The sequence below is a fragment of the Amborella trichopoda genome, chromosome 7 (assembly GCF_054954075.1).
Source record: "Amborella trichopoda isolate Santa Cruz 75 chromosome 7, AtrichopodaSantaCruz75HAP2 v2.0, whole genome shotgun sequence".
NCBI lineage: Eukaryota > Viridiplantae > Streptophyta > Magnoliopsida > Amborellales > Amborellaceae > Amborella > Amborella trichopoda.
The window spans coordinates 3,058,611-3,076,521 of NC_142342.1; the positions used below are offsets into that span (position 1 = coordinate 3,058,611).

At 38.4% G+C, this 17,911-nt stretch overlaps 2 protein-coding genes across 3 annotated transcripts; both read right to left on the reverse strand.

Annotated features, from left to right (window-relative positions):
* Window positions 1–1,905: 1,905 nt before the first annotated feature.
* LOC18447162 (pentatricopeptide repeat-containing protein CRR2, chloroplastic) lies at window positions 1,906–6,453 on the reverse strand. 2 transcript variants are annotated; one of them, XM_088872280.1, is made up of 3 exons: window positions 5,004–5,143; window positions 4,831–4,920; window positions 1,906–3,078 (listed from the first exon to the last, which is right to left on the reverse strand). In XM_088872280.1, the coding sequence occupies exon 3, from the start codon at window positions 3,067–3,069 to the stop codon at window positions 2,053–2,055; it is 1,017 nt and encodes a 338-aa protein (XP_088728406.1). In that variant the 5' UTR covers window positions 3,070–3,078; window positions 4,831–4,920; window positions 5,004–5,143; the 3' UTR covers window positions 1,906–2,052. The 2 variants fall into 2 exon arrangements, with proteins under 2 accessions (XP_088728406.1, XP_020530968.2); XM_020675309.2 differs by lacking the exon at window positions 4,831–4,920 and having other exon boundaries at window positions 5,004–6,453.
* A 568-nt stretch (window positions 6,454–7,021) lies between these two features.
* Window positions 7,022–16,004, reverse strand: CHR8 (chromatin remodeling 8). The gene is made up of 7 exons (XM_006857264.4): window positions 15,932–16,004; window positions 14,989–15,136; window positions 13,601–14,140; window positions 12,943–13,369; window positions 10,709–12,207; window positions 9,199–9,657; window positions 7,022–8,400 (listed from the first exon to the last, which is right to left on the reverse strand). The coding sequence occupies exons 2-7, from the start codon at window positions 15,082–15,084 to the stop codon at window positions 7,666–7,668; spliced, it is 3,756 nt and encodes a 1,251-aa protein (XP_006857326.1). The 5' UTR covers window positions 15,085–15,136; window positions 15,932–16,004; the 3' UTR covers window positions 7,022–7,665.
* Window positions 16,005–17,911: the final 1,907 nt, after the last annotated feature.

Consider the following 17,911-nt stretch of genomic DNA (forward strand, 5'->3'; position numbering starts at 1 on the left):
TATGGTTTTTTAGAAGTGTAGTTGCATTATATTACTATATAATTATTGCATGAAGTCATTATTATTTTTATTTTAAATAATCAGCCGAACTACTTAAACCGGCCAAAACAGGCTTTGCTAATAACCGGTTCGACTTGGACCCGGCAGATTTGTCGAACACCATGTAAGTCTCCTAAAGGTTCCATCGCATCAAACTTCAGGATTTCCAAAATAGTGAAAGATGAGAATCAAGAGGCTTACCTTTGACCATCAAAATGTTTGAATACACATACTCATTCAATTTTTCCATACCTCTAATATATTAATATCTTTAATTCTGGAATATCTTAGTTTTTCCGTATCTCTTATTTTTCAATTTTTAAAAAGCCTAGAAGGTGTATTTAAAGCATAATTAAATAAAACACATCCAAGTGATGTTGAAAAGTAGTAAAAAAAAAATAGGATTTTTAAAAATCGATTTATGGCCAAGGGTATTTTAGAAATAATCCAAAAAACAAATATATAAAAATAAATAGGGTGAGGCTCTAAACAATTAAAGTAAAACGCACATTCAAATAGTGTCAAGAAACGTGGTTTCAATACTGAAAATCCTTGTGATAGCCTTAAAATATATTTTCATCTTTAATTATAAAATTTAAAGCTTCAAAAACATTATAGATTGAACACATCTATAAAAACTTGAAAATCTTGAAAATTGATGGTCCACAAAAGCGTTACAAGATACGCTATTTTCAAAACTTGAAATCTATTTTTTTCTCATGTCCATGGATCTTGATGCCGAGATGATCAATTTGAGGATATTTCGGTATCAAAACAACCTCTTCTAGTGAAAATTTTAAGGTTGGCTCTAATTTGATTGTTTAGAGCCTCGGCTCTGTATAATTTTTTGCAAATAAATAAGGGAAAATTATAATAATAATAAATAAATAAATAAAAAATTCAAAACTACACTTTCTGTACAACTTAAATCCAACCTAACTTTCTCTCTCACTTCTTCCCCAAAATATACTTTCTATTCAAAAACCCCCCTAGCCAAAATAAAAAAATAAAATATGCCTAAACTACCGTCACTTACTTTTACTTTACCTACGCCTCTCTCCTCTATTCCACCAAAATAGGGGCTCTACACTTACATCTATCCCACCAAAATAGGGGCTCTGGCACCGTGTAAGTGCGGTCGGGCAATAGCTCTCCGGTAATGTGTAATGTTCGGTTCGGCAATAAGGATCTAGCATTGTGTAAAGTGTGGTCCGCCAGTAGGGCTCCAGCACTGTGTAAAGTGTAGTTCGACAATTGAAAAGAGTGGTTTGGCAGTTGTATAACACAGTTCGACAGTTGCAAAGGGCGGTCCAGTAGTTGAAAATGGCGGTTCGACAATTGTAACGGGCGGTTAGATACTTGTGTGCTTTGGCAATGTGATGGTGCGCTCCAACAATGTGCTACTGAGGTCCAAAAGTCAACGTAAAATCTGTCGAAAATTATTTTTGAATACAAGAAGGGCATTTCCATCTAAAAAAAATGAATTTTTTCCCTTAAGAGATATTTGCATAGAAAGTTTATTTTGGAAAAAAGAGTGGAAGAAAAAGTTAGGTCGAGGATAAGTTGCATAGAAAGTGTGGTCTTTAAGATTTTTTGTAATTTTCCCAATAAATAACCACAACGAAAACACATTCCAATTTTTGTCAAAATGATGATAACAACTGCTTTTTAAATAACCAGCCAGACTACCTAAACTGGCCAAAACGGGCCTGGCTAATGGTCGGTTCGGAGTTGGACCCGGCAAATTTGTCTAACACTATGTAAAGGCTCCTAAAGGTTCCATCGCATCTAAACTTCAAAATCAGACATGATTTCCAAAATAGTGAGAGAGATGAATCAAGAGGCTAACCCTTTGGCTTATAGATGGAGCCGAGAAAAACCATTTGATCATCAACATGTTTGAATATACAGACTCATTCAATTTTTGCATATCTCTAATTTTGGATGGGGGGTTATCTGTATAATTCTTCTATGTTGTGCTATGGTTCGGTACAAAGATTAAGGGCATTTCAATCAATCACAACTATCCCTGGACACAAACCCATAAACCCCATGCCCACACTGAACCCAGCTCTGCCCTGCCGGCTTCTTCACCCCTCTCTCCCTCATCAACCCCCTCACCCTTCTCACATCACCCCACCTTCCGGCCCTCGCGTATACCTCTGCCATCACGACGTAATTCGCTGCATTATCTCTCTCTAGCTCAAAAAGCCTCTCTACGGCCTCCTCACAAACACCTATATTCCCAGCCACCCGACCCGCCTCCAAAACCGATCCCCAAGCCCCCGAACCCACCCACTCAGGCATGGCTCGAGCCCACTCCCTAACCTCGTGGACCCGTTTAGCCCGTGCCAATGCACCCACCATGCACCCATAGTGCTGATCTTGGGCACAAACACCAAACCTTGGTCCCATCTCATCGAACCAAAACTGAGCCTCATCCACAAGCCCACCATGGCTACACGCACTCAAAACTGACACAAGGGTCGAGCTGTTCGGCCTGACCCGACCCACCCCCAACATTTCCGCAAATACCCCAAGTGCCTTCCTTCCCCTACCATGCACCCCTAGTGCATATATCATAACATTCCATGTGACAACATCTCTATCATCACCCCCCATGCTCTCAAAAACCCTAATGGCTGAATCAATGTCCCCTAGCTTGCTATACATGTCAATGAGTGAGTTTTTTACTAGGGTTTCTGGTTCAATTAGGGTTCTGAATGCCATGGCATGGAGTTCTTGCCCTAATTTTGAGAAACCCAGTTGACAGATCATGGGAAGTATGGTCGAGATGGCTATGGCGTCTAGGGTTTGTTGCATGGGGATGAGACTACGTAAGCAGTTTAGTCCTTCAAGTGCATGGCCATTCTTTGTATATGTGGCCATGATTGAGGACCATGAGACCAGGTCCATTGTAGTCATGAAGGTATACACACGTGTGGCAAGAGTGACTTGGCTGCAATCTCCATACGTGTGAGCAAGCGAAGTTTGGATCTCAAGGCTGCAAAAACCTTGGCGAATAATCATGGCATGTACCTGAAATATTTGAAACTTAATGATTAACTTCATTTCTTTCGTTATATTTCAAAGTTATTTCAAAATTATGAAAAGACAATGTATATTTTACGAATTATTTGATTTAAAGATATCAATTAGACGGCTTCTTTGAAGTCTTAACTACACAAGCCTTTGAAGGGTTGAACTCATTTGCAACAAGGAACTTTTGGTTCGCCTTGTGGAGGACCTAAGTAGTATCCTCCCATCCGATTAAAATGATTAGTAATCCCCAAATATGGTATGCAATACTGTTTAGGGATTGACTACAAAAAAAACATTTATCTTTTGTATAAGGTCCTTTAGATTTTAAAATAGGTGGTTGTAAGAGTGTTGTTCATTAGACACAAAGTTCCAAAAATATATTTTTGGATTTTGTTACCTATCCCAAGCCATCAAATTTAATATCCAATGAGTGAGAATAGTGGTGACATCCTTGTACAGAGGGTAAATGATCTATTTGTAGACAATCCTGTGTGTTTATGCTTTACTTTCCTTTTTTTTTTTTAGAATTGGAAACTCTTTGTCAAGGTTTTTACCATGAAATGTTTTCATCAATCGCCTGCCATAAATGTCAAAGACGAGGGCAGTGTTTTCAAGAAGGACAAAAGTTTTCTCTAGATTATAATCGAGTTATACGAAACCATAGCCGATCCCAAATAGTTAGGAAAAGATACTGATGATGATGAAGGAAACCACACTATGGTCCAAAGGACTATATGGTCATAGGGCTCGTTGGTATTCCAATGATAAGTTGGACAGTGATGGAGTGAGAGCGGGACATGCAGTTAGTACCAGAACTGGATTGGGCTAGCCTTGGCCCATGCCCAACCCAGGTTGAGATAGTATTGGCCTAGCCCACAATGGGCCAAAGGGGCCTCGCCTAGGCTCAACCCTAGGCCTATCTAAGTTGAGCCAGGCCAGCCTAATAGATTCTAACAAAAATGAGAAAAATAATGGAAAAAAATAAAGACAGTTTGGGCTAGGTTAGGCCGACCTTGTGGTGGCCCTAGCCTAGGCCCAGCCTATGAGGCCCACATTTTTGTAGCTCGGGGGCCCTAATTTTTTTGGCTGACCAGGCAAGGCCAGTACACCTAAGCCTATGTGCAATCCAATAAAAAGATTCCTATTGGCACCTACATTTTTACTATTGGCACCTATAATAGGTGGGAATATGATAACAACAAAAATGGAAAATTGTTTCATGCTCGACCGCATGAATACATATGTGGTCCAAATAGTGTAAAGCATCCATCTTAAAGATGGATGGAAGTTGGTGTTCCATCTAAAAACAATAGAAACTAAAGGTCCAAATGTTTTTTTATTAGAATTATTATTTCTAGTTTTAAAAAAATATTTATTTTTTCATATTCATGATCTCCATATTAGAGATTACATGTCCTTAAAAATTAAGTGCGAAAATCCATCTCCAAAATAGATTTATTAGTAGGCCCCGTACTTCTACATATGCAGGCTTGGCCGCATAGAAACCGGGTCCAACAAATATCTCGAGCAAATAGGTGCACTTGGCAAACAAATGGGTGCCACTAATAGTTCCCTAAAAAATAATGACATGTTTGCTGGTATCCACTCTTCAGTGGCAGTCCATTGATGAGAAGACAATGAGCGTTACAACACTACGACCATTATACCATGGTCATGTGGATCATGGTGTAGTATTATTTCATGATACATGTTTCTTACAGTTTAGTTGGTACATGTTCAATGACATACTGTTCAACTGGTTGTGTCTGCCTGAGCTGAGGAGAAGTTGATATCAGCCGCCCACCATCACCGATGAACGGCTGATGCACATGTACCAATCTGAACAACATGGTACAAGAATCATAATGTCTAAAACCTATCCTTTAGACTTGCACAAGAGATGCCAAATAAGCCTTAGTTACCTCTTTTGTGGCGTTTGTTGCCCTGAAACCCTTGCAAGCCTTCAACATAAGCAGCACTGTAACCTCATCCACTCCACACCCAAGTTCTTGCATTTTCCTCAAAAACACCATTTTCTGTCTATCATCCACCACCCCTGAGACCAACAGATTCCACAAAACCCTAATTCTCCCTGAAAGCCCCGCTGCCACGTGCATGCTCCACGCCCCGCCTGTGCATACGTACACCTTCACGAGAGAGCCCAACACGTATTCGTCCCGGAGAAAGCCCTCCTTGGAGGCACGAGCATGCACCTGCATGGCCATCGCTTGGCGTTGCGTGGCCTGCCCGCAGGCCATGCAGGCTTCGGCGGTGGCCGTGAATGCGTGTGCATCGGGCTTAAGGCCGGTGCTAACCATGCATTTGAAGAGGCTTACGGCTTTGAGCCCGTGGCCTAAGCGTGTAAGGCTGGAGATGGTGGACGTGTAGCAGAAGAGGTCGGGACATGGGATTTCATCAAATAATTGGAGCACGTAATGTAGGTTGCTAGAATTTTTTGAGTAGAGGTTGATAAGGGTTGTGGCAATTGAGAGGTCAGATAGGTGGCCGGATTTTAGGGCGAGGGCGTGGAGAGCGGCAGAGAATTCTGACGAGTGGCTGGAATCTGGTGAGTGGAAGGAGCGGAGGTCGCCAGCGAGTCGCTGAATTTTGGCCTTTGTGGTTAATGGATTGGGCTTCTGGGAATTTTGGCCAGAACTAAAGACGTTTTCAGGTAAGTTCAATGGCCAGAATTGGGGGCTTCGGCCAAAATCCGACGTGTGAGAGAGGTGGAGATGGCCTAAGAGTTGCCGGGAAATGGGGTTCTGGCCGGAATAAATGGAGTTTACTGGCAAGTTTGGTGAAGGGTTAGGGGAGCTGCAGAGAGTGAGCATTTGGAGAGAGATGGATAGGCTACGAGTGGTTGATTGTAAGATGAAAGTGTAATGACCCAAATGCCCCGTGATTGCTCTGAAGAAAGAGGAACATAAAATAACCAACAGTGTCCCGCTAAATGGGTAGAAGGTAGGGGTGGCAGTGGGTCGGGTCGATGTTTGGGTCCAGCAGGTCCCAGACCAACTGGTTTTGAACCCGGACCCCCCCAAACCCAATTATATAGTGTGGGACCTAAACCTAAATCTGAATAGCATTTAAGTCCAAGATTTAGACCTGGACACGATTCGCCATATCCAATTTTTGGACCCGTGTCCGGACCAGGATCAAGTCTATTCCTAAGATCCAAGTTGCGTCCGAGTCCATTGCCACCCCTAGTCTACTACTCGTAGGTTCAATCTCAATGTATATAAAGTGATAAATCTTACCAGCTTTTATCTGCATTGATGGAGACATCCAATCTTTCCCAAAAATATTCCCCTTATTCAAATACATTTTCAAGTATAAACAATTTCTAAGCAACATTTAATCCTACATTCAAACTGTTTATTAGCCGATTCTTTGATTCTTTATATTATACAAATCAGGTCCAATGTAATTTTGAAGCTAGCATTAGGGATGTAAATGGAGCCACTGCCAAGTTGACCCCGTCCAAGTCTGGACCTAAAAATCAGACCTGGTGGGTCAGGTATGAGTTCAACAAACTCGACCCAACTGAGTATGGTCCAGGTCAGAGTTCAGCTTGAACCTATCAAGGTTGGGTCCGGGTCAGGGTCAAGCATGGATCCAATTATAGCCCTAGTTTTTTTATACTGTTAACATTGTATTAATAGAGAAAAAAGTTTCAATAGTTCCCCGAAGGGCAATACATATCACCGAAGCCCTAGCTAATATTAAATGAACTTTACGATGAAATAAACGGCAATCAAATTATACAAAATAAATAATTAAAACTAATTACCACTGCATTTTCAAAATTTCAGGAAACATTTAGCAAAGTAGACAGAAGAGGAAAAATTTTAGGATACCCTTGGATTACAGACTCAATGGACCCTATATTATACACTCTACCTGAATAGCAGAAACCTTGGGGCATAATGACAAAGCAATGGAGGACCCAAAATTGCTGGTTAGCATTCAATTCATTTCTGAACAAATTTTGCAGTTATTACACTTGTAATGAATTAACAATATGGTAACAAAAATAAACTGCACTGTACACAGAAAATGACATGGTGATTATGTTCCGCACCACAAAAAATGATTACCAGGATCGTGCTTCTCAACCTCTCTTGAGGTTCTTGATAGGAATTGAGTCTTGTTATCTCTACAGCTGCAAAAGACAAAGCACCAAAACGTCCAATAATTGAAGTGCTTTAATCTCATCGAAAGGTGGCGATTTGATCTCAAAACCCATCTCGATACTCCCCAAATGTCAAACTACTGATGTACTTTCATCAGAAGGGTACTTCTATTTCGGGAGAGGGCCATTCAGAAGATCTCCATGTCAGTGGTAATCAGGCTTAAGAAAACTCTCTCCCCCACCCCCCCCTGTTACAGGTAATCAGCTCTCTCTCTCAATGCTTGATTTCACCTCAAAAGGCTCATGACCTCCTCCTAGTGCTGATACTCAGGCCTCAGAGCCACTAGGATCCACCTGTTTCTCACGGGTCCTGGCCTTCCCTCTGAGGCCTCTTCTTCTCATAAGAAGCCATTTCAAATCCCATGATCTCCTTGAAGCTTACAAGTCTCTTTTTACTGCTGATATTCAGTCTTCAAAACCCATTTTGATCCACCTGTTCCTCTCTCTAAGCTCGCTATCTCCTTGAGCAAGTTCTTAAACAAAGGCAGATCCTTAGATGGCACCTTATCCTTAAAATGCTCCACAATACTAGCTGAACTGGTACTTCCACCCTTCTCTTGCATAAATGTGCAAAGCTGGCGAATCAAGATCTCAGGCTGAACCATCGTAGGCTTTGATGAACTTGAAGAAGCTTTGTTATCCTTAATGGGCCTAGATCCTCCCTTAGAACTAGAACCAATTGAAGTGATCGAGTTCACCGAATGGCTTGAACCCACTGAAAGGTTTGAACCGAGTTGGTGCTCGAGCCCAGCACCCACAGCACTCACTTGGGTCCCTCTGATTCGAGCCAGAAGCTCAGAAGAGGTCAAGGTTTTGCCCACAGAAGCACCAGCACCAAAGCTTTTGGTCATGGAAGCTCCACTTGTAGGAGGGGTTTCCAAGGGTTTTGAGGTGGAAATTAGTTGGGTATTTACAGTGGACCCAAACGTTCTACGAGCAGATGGTGGTGCCCCTGCAGCTCCTGACCTTCCAGTCCACGTAGGGATTGATATCCTTTCTTGGCTTCGGAGCATGCGTGATTGCCTTAAGGCTTCAGCTGCCCTTTGGGCAACTTGGGATGCTTCTTCCTCAAGCCTCATCTTCTCCTCATCATTGGCATTCATGATAACATCGTGGTTCATGGCACTCTGCACAATGATTCATTTAACCCAACAGATTAAAATAGTGAAGAATAATATCACAATTTTCTTTCAAAATTTATTAAAACTATAATGAGACTTCTATTTAGAGAAAAAGGAAAAGATTAGAGGTTTCCCATAATATTGTGATGCTTTACTCTTCCCTGCAAATTCCACAAAAAATTAAGTTCAAAACTATTTTTCAATTAGTCAATTTTTATTCACGTTTTCCATAATATCAAAATGCCATGCGATGCTATTTTTATTTTTTAAGCCCACAATATTGTGATGTCTCCCATAATATATTTTAAATTTCAACATTTTTCAGTGAGTTCAGAACTATTTTTTAACAGGTTACTACTTCTACAGTAAGAGGTTTCCCAAAGTCCAATGCAGTTTTCCTCTTTCCTGCAAATTCTTTGAACAAGCACGTTCAATCTAATTTATCCTGGTTTGAATTTTAATTTTGTTTCTACTTTCTTCTTTTGTGCTTCTCCCAGATTTTATCTAGAGGAGTTTTCAAGACAATACATTTTGAAAATTTATTAGTTTGCATGACAATTAAGAGGAACATCACAATCTCTAATTTGCAAAACATGAACCCTTATTCCTATTTTCTTTATGTGACCATATTTTTTATTAGAAATTTCCCTATTATTTTCCTTAAAACAAATAAATTACATGTACAGTTGACAGCAGCAGAAAACAGCGACTTTATGCATCACAATCATGTGTGCCCACAAAGACAGCACAAACACACACATGCGCACACACAGAAGAGCGAGGTAATCACTGGAATATACTCACATGAATACCATGAGCTTCAAAAAGGCTTCTCAACACGCTCGACTCCTCATCCACTTCCCCGTCACTCTCGTCAGCTTTGCCTTTTCCCTTACTACTGAATGATTCCTCTTTTGAGGTTTTCCTTCTTTTACTGCCTGTATTATCATTACATGCAGGCTTTGCTGAATCTAGTTCACCTTGATTATTATCATGAACACCCAAGTTTATTTCAGTCAGTTGACTGAAAATGCTTGATGTCTCAGTACAAGCACCGTCTGCGTCCTCTTGTAGGGTGAAGAGATCCCTCATGTCTCTAGCTTTGAAGAACCTTCTCTGTTGGGGATTTTTCAAAATCTTATTGGTCAGGAAATGCTTGTAGATTTGTCGATGGTAGACCTTCTCCTCAATTGTACCTCTAGTTATCAGTCTATAAATTGTTACATCTCGAGTTTGACCTATACGCCATGCACGCTCTCTTGCCTAAACCAAGCATCTAGAGTTTCAATTTACTTGTAGAAACATGCACAGTCATGCATGCACATAAAACGAAGAGAAAAAAGAAGAATGTATTAATGGTAAGGTTGCACAAAGCTCTAGGAAGCTACAAAACGCTAAGAAAAATAAGAAATAGAAATAAGTAACTAAAGAGAAAGAACAATGGATTGGCAAACAATACAATAATTCTTTCACAACACAAAGACAATTTTCTACCAGTAGAAATACATCCAGATCAGAAGGTTGGTTATTTATCATGCTACTATGCAGAGGCATGATCACATTAGTTTTTGTGATGTGTTGTAATTTGAAAATGGATAGAGGACGATTACAAGATACCATACATTATGGTTATATTCAACGTGATTGTTAATTTATCATGGCTTGATAAATTGTGGAGAGAACACTATGTGCATGATGGTTAATTAACATAAACATAACAACTCCACCAAATTCTGTGCAAAATAATATAACGAACTTATAATTAATAGTTAATTTTCCAAACAAGGTCAATTGAGAAACAAATATTATCCAACAAAACCAACGAATGCTAAGGTTCATCTAACACAACATGCACAGACAAAACAATACAAGTATTTCTTTTTCCAATTAGTGTGGTGTGTATAAGGCTGACGCCTTAAACAATCAAAGTAAGGCATACCCTTTAATTAGTGTCAAAAGATGATTTTTAAGTAGAAAAAATATTTGTAATGGTGAAAAACCATTTTGATCTCTAATTATAAAATTTAAGGGTTCAAAAATAGTGTAGCTCGAGCATATCTATAAACACTTGAAAATATTGAAAATTGCCAGCCCAAATAATGCATTACAAGATGGACTATTTCCTATACTTAAAATCCATTTTTGTTTCATGCCCATACATCTCGAAGTCAAGACGATCGATTTGAGGATTTTTTTCACTTCAAAACAACCTCATTAGTGAACTTTTTAGATGCACCTTAATTTGATGTTTAGGGCCTCAACCTTATATAAACCTTTTCCATTCAATTAATCCAATAGAAGTTAGAGCACTCACCTGTACGTCAGTTGAAGGATTCCAATCAGGATCAAATATGATCACCCGATCTGCACCAGTCAGATTGGTACCAAGCCCCCCAACTTTTGTTGTCAGAATGAACACAAATACATCATTAGAACCATTGAACTCATCCATCAAAACCATCCTCTGTTTCACAGGGGTAAGCCCATCCATTCTTCGGTAAGAATACTCTGATGCTATCAAAAAACTCTCCAAGATATCCAACATTTGTTGGGTTTGTGCAAAAAGCAAAACTCGGTGACCTTGGTCCTTCCACACTTTCAATACCTGTGCGACCACCTTCATTTTACCACTCCTCTCTGGATTACCATAGTCTGGATGCCCTGCACTATGTTCTCTCTCTAAAAGATCAGGATGGTTGCATATCTTCCTAACCACATCTATCCCATACAAAGAGTTCCTATTACCATTGAAGATTTGCTCCACCTCCGAGCTCGCTAAAAAGGCTCGATACACCGCCCTTTGCTCCATGGTCAAGCTGCAAAAAAGTACATGCTCTGTTTTCTTTGGTAGCTGCGCATTCACGTCAGCTTTCATTCTCCTCAAAAGGTAAGGCATTATAAGATCACGCAGGACCACAGCACATCGATAGGCAGTTGACACTTGCAATGGCGTGGCATTGGCATAGCCCCCAACTGAGATTGGCACTGAGAATTGAGCCTCAAAAACTGGTAATACACCCAACTTGCCAGGGAAGACAAAATCAAACAAAGACCATAGTTCAGTGAGTTTGTTCTGGATTGGTGCACCAGTCATTATTATACGGTGAACTGTTTGTAACTGTTTGCATACCAGAGTGACCTCTGCATTAGGGTTTCTAATCCGGTGTCCCTCATCCAATACTGCATAACCCCACTCAATGTCAAGTAACTTTTCCCGAAGTATACGAAGTTGCTCATAGGTAGTGAGGAGCAAGCCTGACTCTGACCCAGTAATGCGATCAATTAAAGCATCCCATTTTTTAATATTTTTTGCAGGGACAGAGTTATCGGTTTCACTATCTGACATGCTTTCACTTTCATCGTCAGATTCTCTCACCTTGCGTCTAGAACCCGGTAGTTGGACAGAATCATGGAGTATCTCAACATGGAAACCAGGGTACCACTTCTTGACCTCCCTTCTCCACTGACACAGGAGAGTTACTGGGCATATAACAATGCTAGGTTTATACATTTTACTAAAATGAAGAGCACCCAAAAAAGCTATTACCTGGACGGTTTTTCCCAAACCCATCTCATCTCCAATTATCCCACCAGCTCTTTGGCAGTGTAATTCCCAAAGCCATTTTACCCCTACTTTTTGATAATCAAAGAGTTTGTTGAAAACGGTTTCTGGGATTTTAAGTCCTCCTTCAAGGGTAACAGTTGTCGGCTCATGATCGACAATCCCATCTTGATTTTCTACTTCATAATCAGGACTTGCTGAATCGGAGTCCCTCGTACTACTTGAGGGGTGGCCCTCCGTGATACCTTCTTCTGCAAAGCAAATAACCACCAGTGCATGCAAGATATTGTAATTTCATTAATTACTGAAAACATTCAGAGGATCCAAAGGCATGAAAGTGGTTCAGCATATTCTGCAGCATGGATATTTAACTCGTATATCTATTGATGTCCTTTTCTTTTTGCCTTTGTTTTTTGTATAATGTTAACTTAAGACTTGGGGATATGGAACTCTAGACGTCATGTTGTGGAACCCGCCACCCTAACCACTGCGCCTAGAGCATGTTCTCCATATCTCTATAAATACCTACCCAACATAAACAATTCACTACGAGAATGTTTTATGAAAGAGAGTGTGTGATCCAACTCTCAGGATACTTCTTTGTTGTATTATTAGAACATCAATCATTAAAAATGAAGGGGGGTATATTTTTCTCATTTTTGTATGTTTTTCTTCATGGCTCTCTGTCTTCATATCTTTCCCATGTCATATTTATTTTCAAATAAGATTATCATGCTTCCTTTTCCTCTACATTCCATTACATTTTCCTTTTTGTTCAGAACTTTAATTTGATTGCTAGATTTTTTTTGTGGAATACTTAAATTTCATTTTTCTTCATTTTATTGATGATTTACATTCTTTAATTTAATGTTTCTTTGATTTAATGTTTCTTTGTTTCAAGCAACCACGACAGCTAACTTGCATTTTAAAAAAGACAGCAGCTATCTATGTGACATGTATCTTGCCCAAAGAAGACCATCATGTACCTTCTGAGAATAGTTTCTCTTCCTGTAGAGTGACTTTCCTCCATTTCTTATCTGGTAAAGGTCGCTTCCGTTTCTTTACAGGAGTTCCTTGCACCACATCAGGCTTCTCAGCGACTTGAGCCCCTCTTGATATTGAATGTTTCTGCAATCTATGAAAGGCACGAGTGGGTGGTTCAAGTTTCGGTAATCCAGAGGCATCGACCAACTTTGTTGAAGGACGAGATTTTGAGATTGCAGAGAGAGATGCAGCAGCCTTTGCAATGCTGGCTGCTTTACGATTGTGCTCCCCAACTTCCTCAGGTGTAGCTTCACTATTTGATGGTCCAGCTTGGCTGTTTGATGGTCCAGGTTTTTGGAACCCACGTTCAAAGCCTTTGAGTTTATGAAAGGGAGTCAAAATGCCTTTACGGATCAATTCATCTCGCTCCTGCCATATAAAACAGGTTTGGTCAGTGTGAAAAGGCCACATGGTTTCCCTCTCATCAATCTTATTCAAGGTAAAGTCTAAAGATGAGCCTTTGAGAATTTCTAACTTTTCTTTCTTTTTTTATTTTTTATTATTATTATTTTTTTGGCAAGCAATACTTTGGGCTACTAGGACTAGATTACCATTTCCTCCCCATCATAAAACACAAAAAGTGAGAAATAAGCAACTCACTGTTTCCACAAATCCTGCAGAGGCTGCATCCAAAACTGCATCAAAATCCAGATCATCATCAAATGTGATTGTTTTCTTCTGCTTTTTCCTATTTGAAGAGGTTGCAAGTTTTGAGCCTTCTGACTTTGGTTTGTGCTTCTTTTTTTCCTTAACCAACTTACCAAGTAGATTCTTATCAGCAAGACTATCACTTGGAATTTCCTTTTCAATTTCAGATATCTCGTTTTGAAGCTGATTCCTTGTTTTCCTAAGGCTTTTTAACCTATCAGCAGCTAATGCATGTTGAAGTTCTAAACCATTTGTCCACACAGGGTTTTCACTTTCAATATTCTCTACAGTTCCCAATTGACCATTTTCCACACTTATTGAAGAAATATCTTTGTTCCCTACACCCCCAACACTAGCTGCAACAGCATCTATCTCAACTTCAACTGCTCTTAATTTATTGTGCAGTTTAATCAAATCTGAATATGGTGTATCCAAAGCATTCTCAGTGTCCTTTCCATCATGCACTTGATTTTCTTTCTTATCAGCCTCAGCCTGCAATATAAGAATGATTGGGGTAGGTTAGATGATAGAGTGTCCACACAATCATGCTTTTCTCGTGAATGTTTACTACATACTTCGTTTCAGAAGAACAGCTAAACTAAATGGTTCGAGCTCATAACAATTTCACGTGAAAAAAGATAGATTCTACATCAGAGTCTTAACCAAAAACTACAAAACATAGGTTCTATGTTAACATGGCTAGGGTATTCCATCCTACAGAACAATCTTACATGAAAAAGATGCCAACCTGGTTTGATATACCAACCCAATTACTGCACCACTGCTTAATGTCATTAGATGAGTAGGCTTGTAAAATATAACACATGCACCCATACAAAAGGATCTTAGACAAGTTTAATAAGAAAACACTGTATTAAAATGTTTAAGTGCAAATTAATGATTGGATCACTATGATAAACATTTCATTTAGTTCGCAAATTTTCACAACTGGACATCTTGAGAGCTACTTAGGACAAGTGGTAAAAACATTCATGAAAAGGGCTCACTCAAGAATGGGGAAAAATACGTTCTTTTGTGACTTACTGCAGCAAAGGTTTCTCCCTTTTTCAAGTCTGTGGGCAGAGAAAGGGGACTTGCTCATGAATGGCCAGAGCAGATCAAACAATGCTTAAAACTATTTCAAGTGAGAAAGGCAGGGAAAGCTTATTTATAAACAAATGTCCCATCCAAACTGGCCCTAATGTAGTTACAGAATGCAGTGCTATGAGTTTCCTATTCTAAAGAGTTGCATAAATTGGTGCAATTCATTCAATGGTCACAAACTGAGTACCTCAAGAATCAAACAGAAAAATGAACAAAGAAAAGAAAAAGAAGCCCACCTCATGAAGTAGCAGGCTCCTTTCAAACTCTTCAGCATTTGCTGATTTTACACCCAAACTGCTTAACAAAAGACTGTCTTCTTCCTCCTCCTCCATGTTTGATGAATTATCGTATTTCCCAAAGGCAAGCCATCACCAAAAAGAACACCTGATAAAAAGGATAGAGAGACACAACCACCAAATTCTCCTTAAGTTTGTTTTTTATCGCCCAACCTACTGCATATTTATGCAAGTGAAGATCAAAAGAATCAATAATCTCAACAAAACTGCTTTCCATTGCTTCTCTTATGCACAATAAATAAAATTTGCACATACAAAAAGCATTCTCCAAATTTAGTGCATTTTATAAAATCTCCAGGGAGTTCTTTCATTTTTCTAGGATGGTAACTAGTCAAAAAATATCTCCTTTTCAGATTTTTTTTCTTCTTAGTAACAAATTATGTTTTTCAAGTTCATGTGGAGCTCCGAGCTAGATCTCCAAGTGCTGAACTTACGGCATAAATCGTTTGGAACCATTAATTTACATAGAATGAAATAAAGTTTAAGCTGTAAAAGGCTTTCGCCATTTGAACCAACATTTTATCTGTTTCACTCAACACAATCACTCCAAAAGAAACCCTAAACAGAGGAGTCCAAGCATTCCATAGATAGCCCCAGATAAACGATTCAGCAAAAATCCAGAGGACGTCCTAATGAATCCCTAGAGAGAGAAAATCCAATTGATGCCCAATTATCTCAAATGAAACATACATACATTGGAATAAACACTACTCCATAGTAATCAAACCAACATATACAACAAAGAGAGCAAGAGAGAGAGAGAGAGAGATTTGAAACCTAAGTAATAAATGAAATTCGATCAAATATAGGAATGATTCCGTGCAGAATATGGAGAACAAACTAGAGAGATCACATTACGTGAGAAGAAGCATGTGCTACTCACCTGATTTGAGAACTGCTGTAAGGGCTTATTGTTAACGAGTTCTCTCTCTGAAAAAGTAAAAACCCTAAGAAATAAGGCTTTGGGGTTGATGGTCCGCGAATTTGAAGCCCCATGAGAGAGAAATCTCCCGGTAATTTCTGGCTAGAGAGAGAAAGTAAACTCCTATTTTTTATGGCTTATCTCTCATTTTGCCGCTTGCCAATGCCGTAATCTCTCCGTTTGTGCTCTAAACTAAGTGCATATACTATGCTCCCACAGGATCAGACTGTACACTTACTCCCGGTGGTAGAAAATACCGAGAGAAGAATTTTTTTTTTTCTAAAATTTGGGAACTAAGTAAAATTCAATAGATGATTATATTAAAAATAAATAAATAAAAGTTTCGATCTCACCATTTGATAATTGGATGGCTTCTATTCAAATTTGAGCATTTATTTATTTTTGGACGCGGTTGGCATTCGGCCAGCCCGCATAGTGTAGAAATGTGGGTTGGGTAATAAATATAGTTTTTAAATGTAATTTGATCTTAATTTTTAAATAATATATAATATTTAATATAAAATCATGAATATGAAAAAATATAATAAACTTTGAAAACTATAAATAATAATTTTATTAATAAAATATTTGGACAGTTAGTTACAATGGTTTTTAGATTGACCACCTATTTACATCCATTTTTATGGTGGATGCTTTATACCTTTAGACCGCATATTGTAGAAATGCAGTCGAGCCCGCATGAAACAATTGTTTTTTTTTTAGAGTGAAGTTTGTATAAAGTTGACGCTCTAAACAATCAAAGTAAGACGCACCTTTAAATTTTGTCAAAATATGTTGTTTTAGTTTTGAAAATCTTTGTGATGGCCTAAAAATTTATTTTCGTATCTAATTATAAAATTTAAAGCTACAAAAATGATGTAGATCAAGTAGATTCACGAAAGCTAGAAAATCTTGAAAATAGATGGCCAAGTAAATGCATTATAAGATACTCTATTTCTGTGGCTTAAAATCTATTTTCTCTCACATCCATATATCTTGAGATCAAGATGACCATTTTGACGAAATTTTGGGCATCGAAACAACCTCTTCTAGCGAATTTTTGAGGAACGCCTAAATAATACAATTTTGAAATTCTTCTTATCTGAGTATATCATATGGGTTGAGGAGGTTAAATCCCCAAAATATACGGTACTAAAAGTACTCTTAGAATGGACTAAATAGGGAGCATATTCTCTCAGGATCATGAAATCTATTGGTTTGTTCCAAGTAAAATTATTTCGACTGAACTTTTTCACTTATAATTTGCTATTTGATTCCGATAATAAAGATCGATAAAATGGAGTCTGATAATAAAGTAGTCATTGCTTATACTACAATTTTCTTTTTGCATTCTAAATATTTATCTTGAAACGCTTTAGAGGTTTTTTTTTTTTTTGTATTTTTATCACTAATAATTCACTATTTCAATAAATTTGATTTTGAGTTATTTGTTTCCTTGGCTTAGTCCTCTAAAATTTTATGAGATAAAGTAGTTTTACATGTTGGTTTTGTTTATATAAGGTATCAACATCAAACAATCAAATTAAGCTACACTTCCAAACCTTGAATTTTTGTATTGAAAATAATTGTGATGGTCTAAAAATCTACTTTTATGTTTAATTAAAAAATTGAAGCTCAATAAAGGATATAGGTTAATAGATGAACATATCGATCAATACTTGAAAATTTTAAAAATAGATGGTCCAAATATTTTCTAATCCCTTGGGAATATTCTATCCATTTAACCCTCTCGAGTAAAACTCCACCTAGGATTAATTTTAGAACCCCCAAATTTTGAGGATATAATCTCTTCAACGCATAGGTTAACCTCAATAAAAAAATATTCTAAATATAGCCTCTAAGCACTTTAGAAAAAATAATGTCTTAATATTGAATAGAAATCATTCGATTTTAGAGAGTGAGATCTTAGTGTTAGAAAAC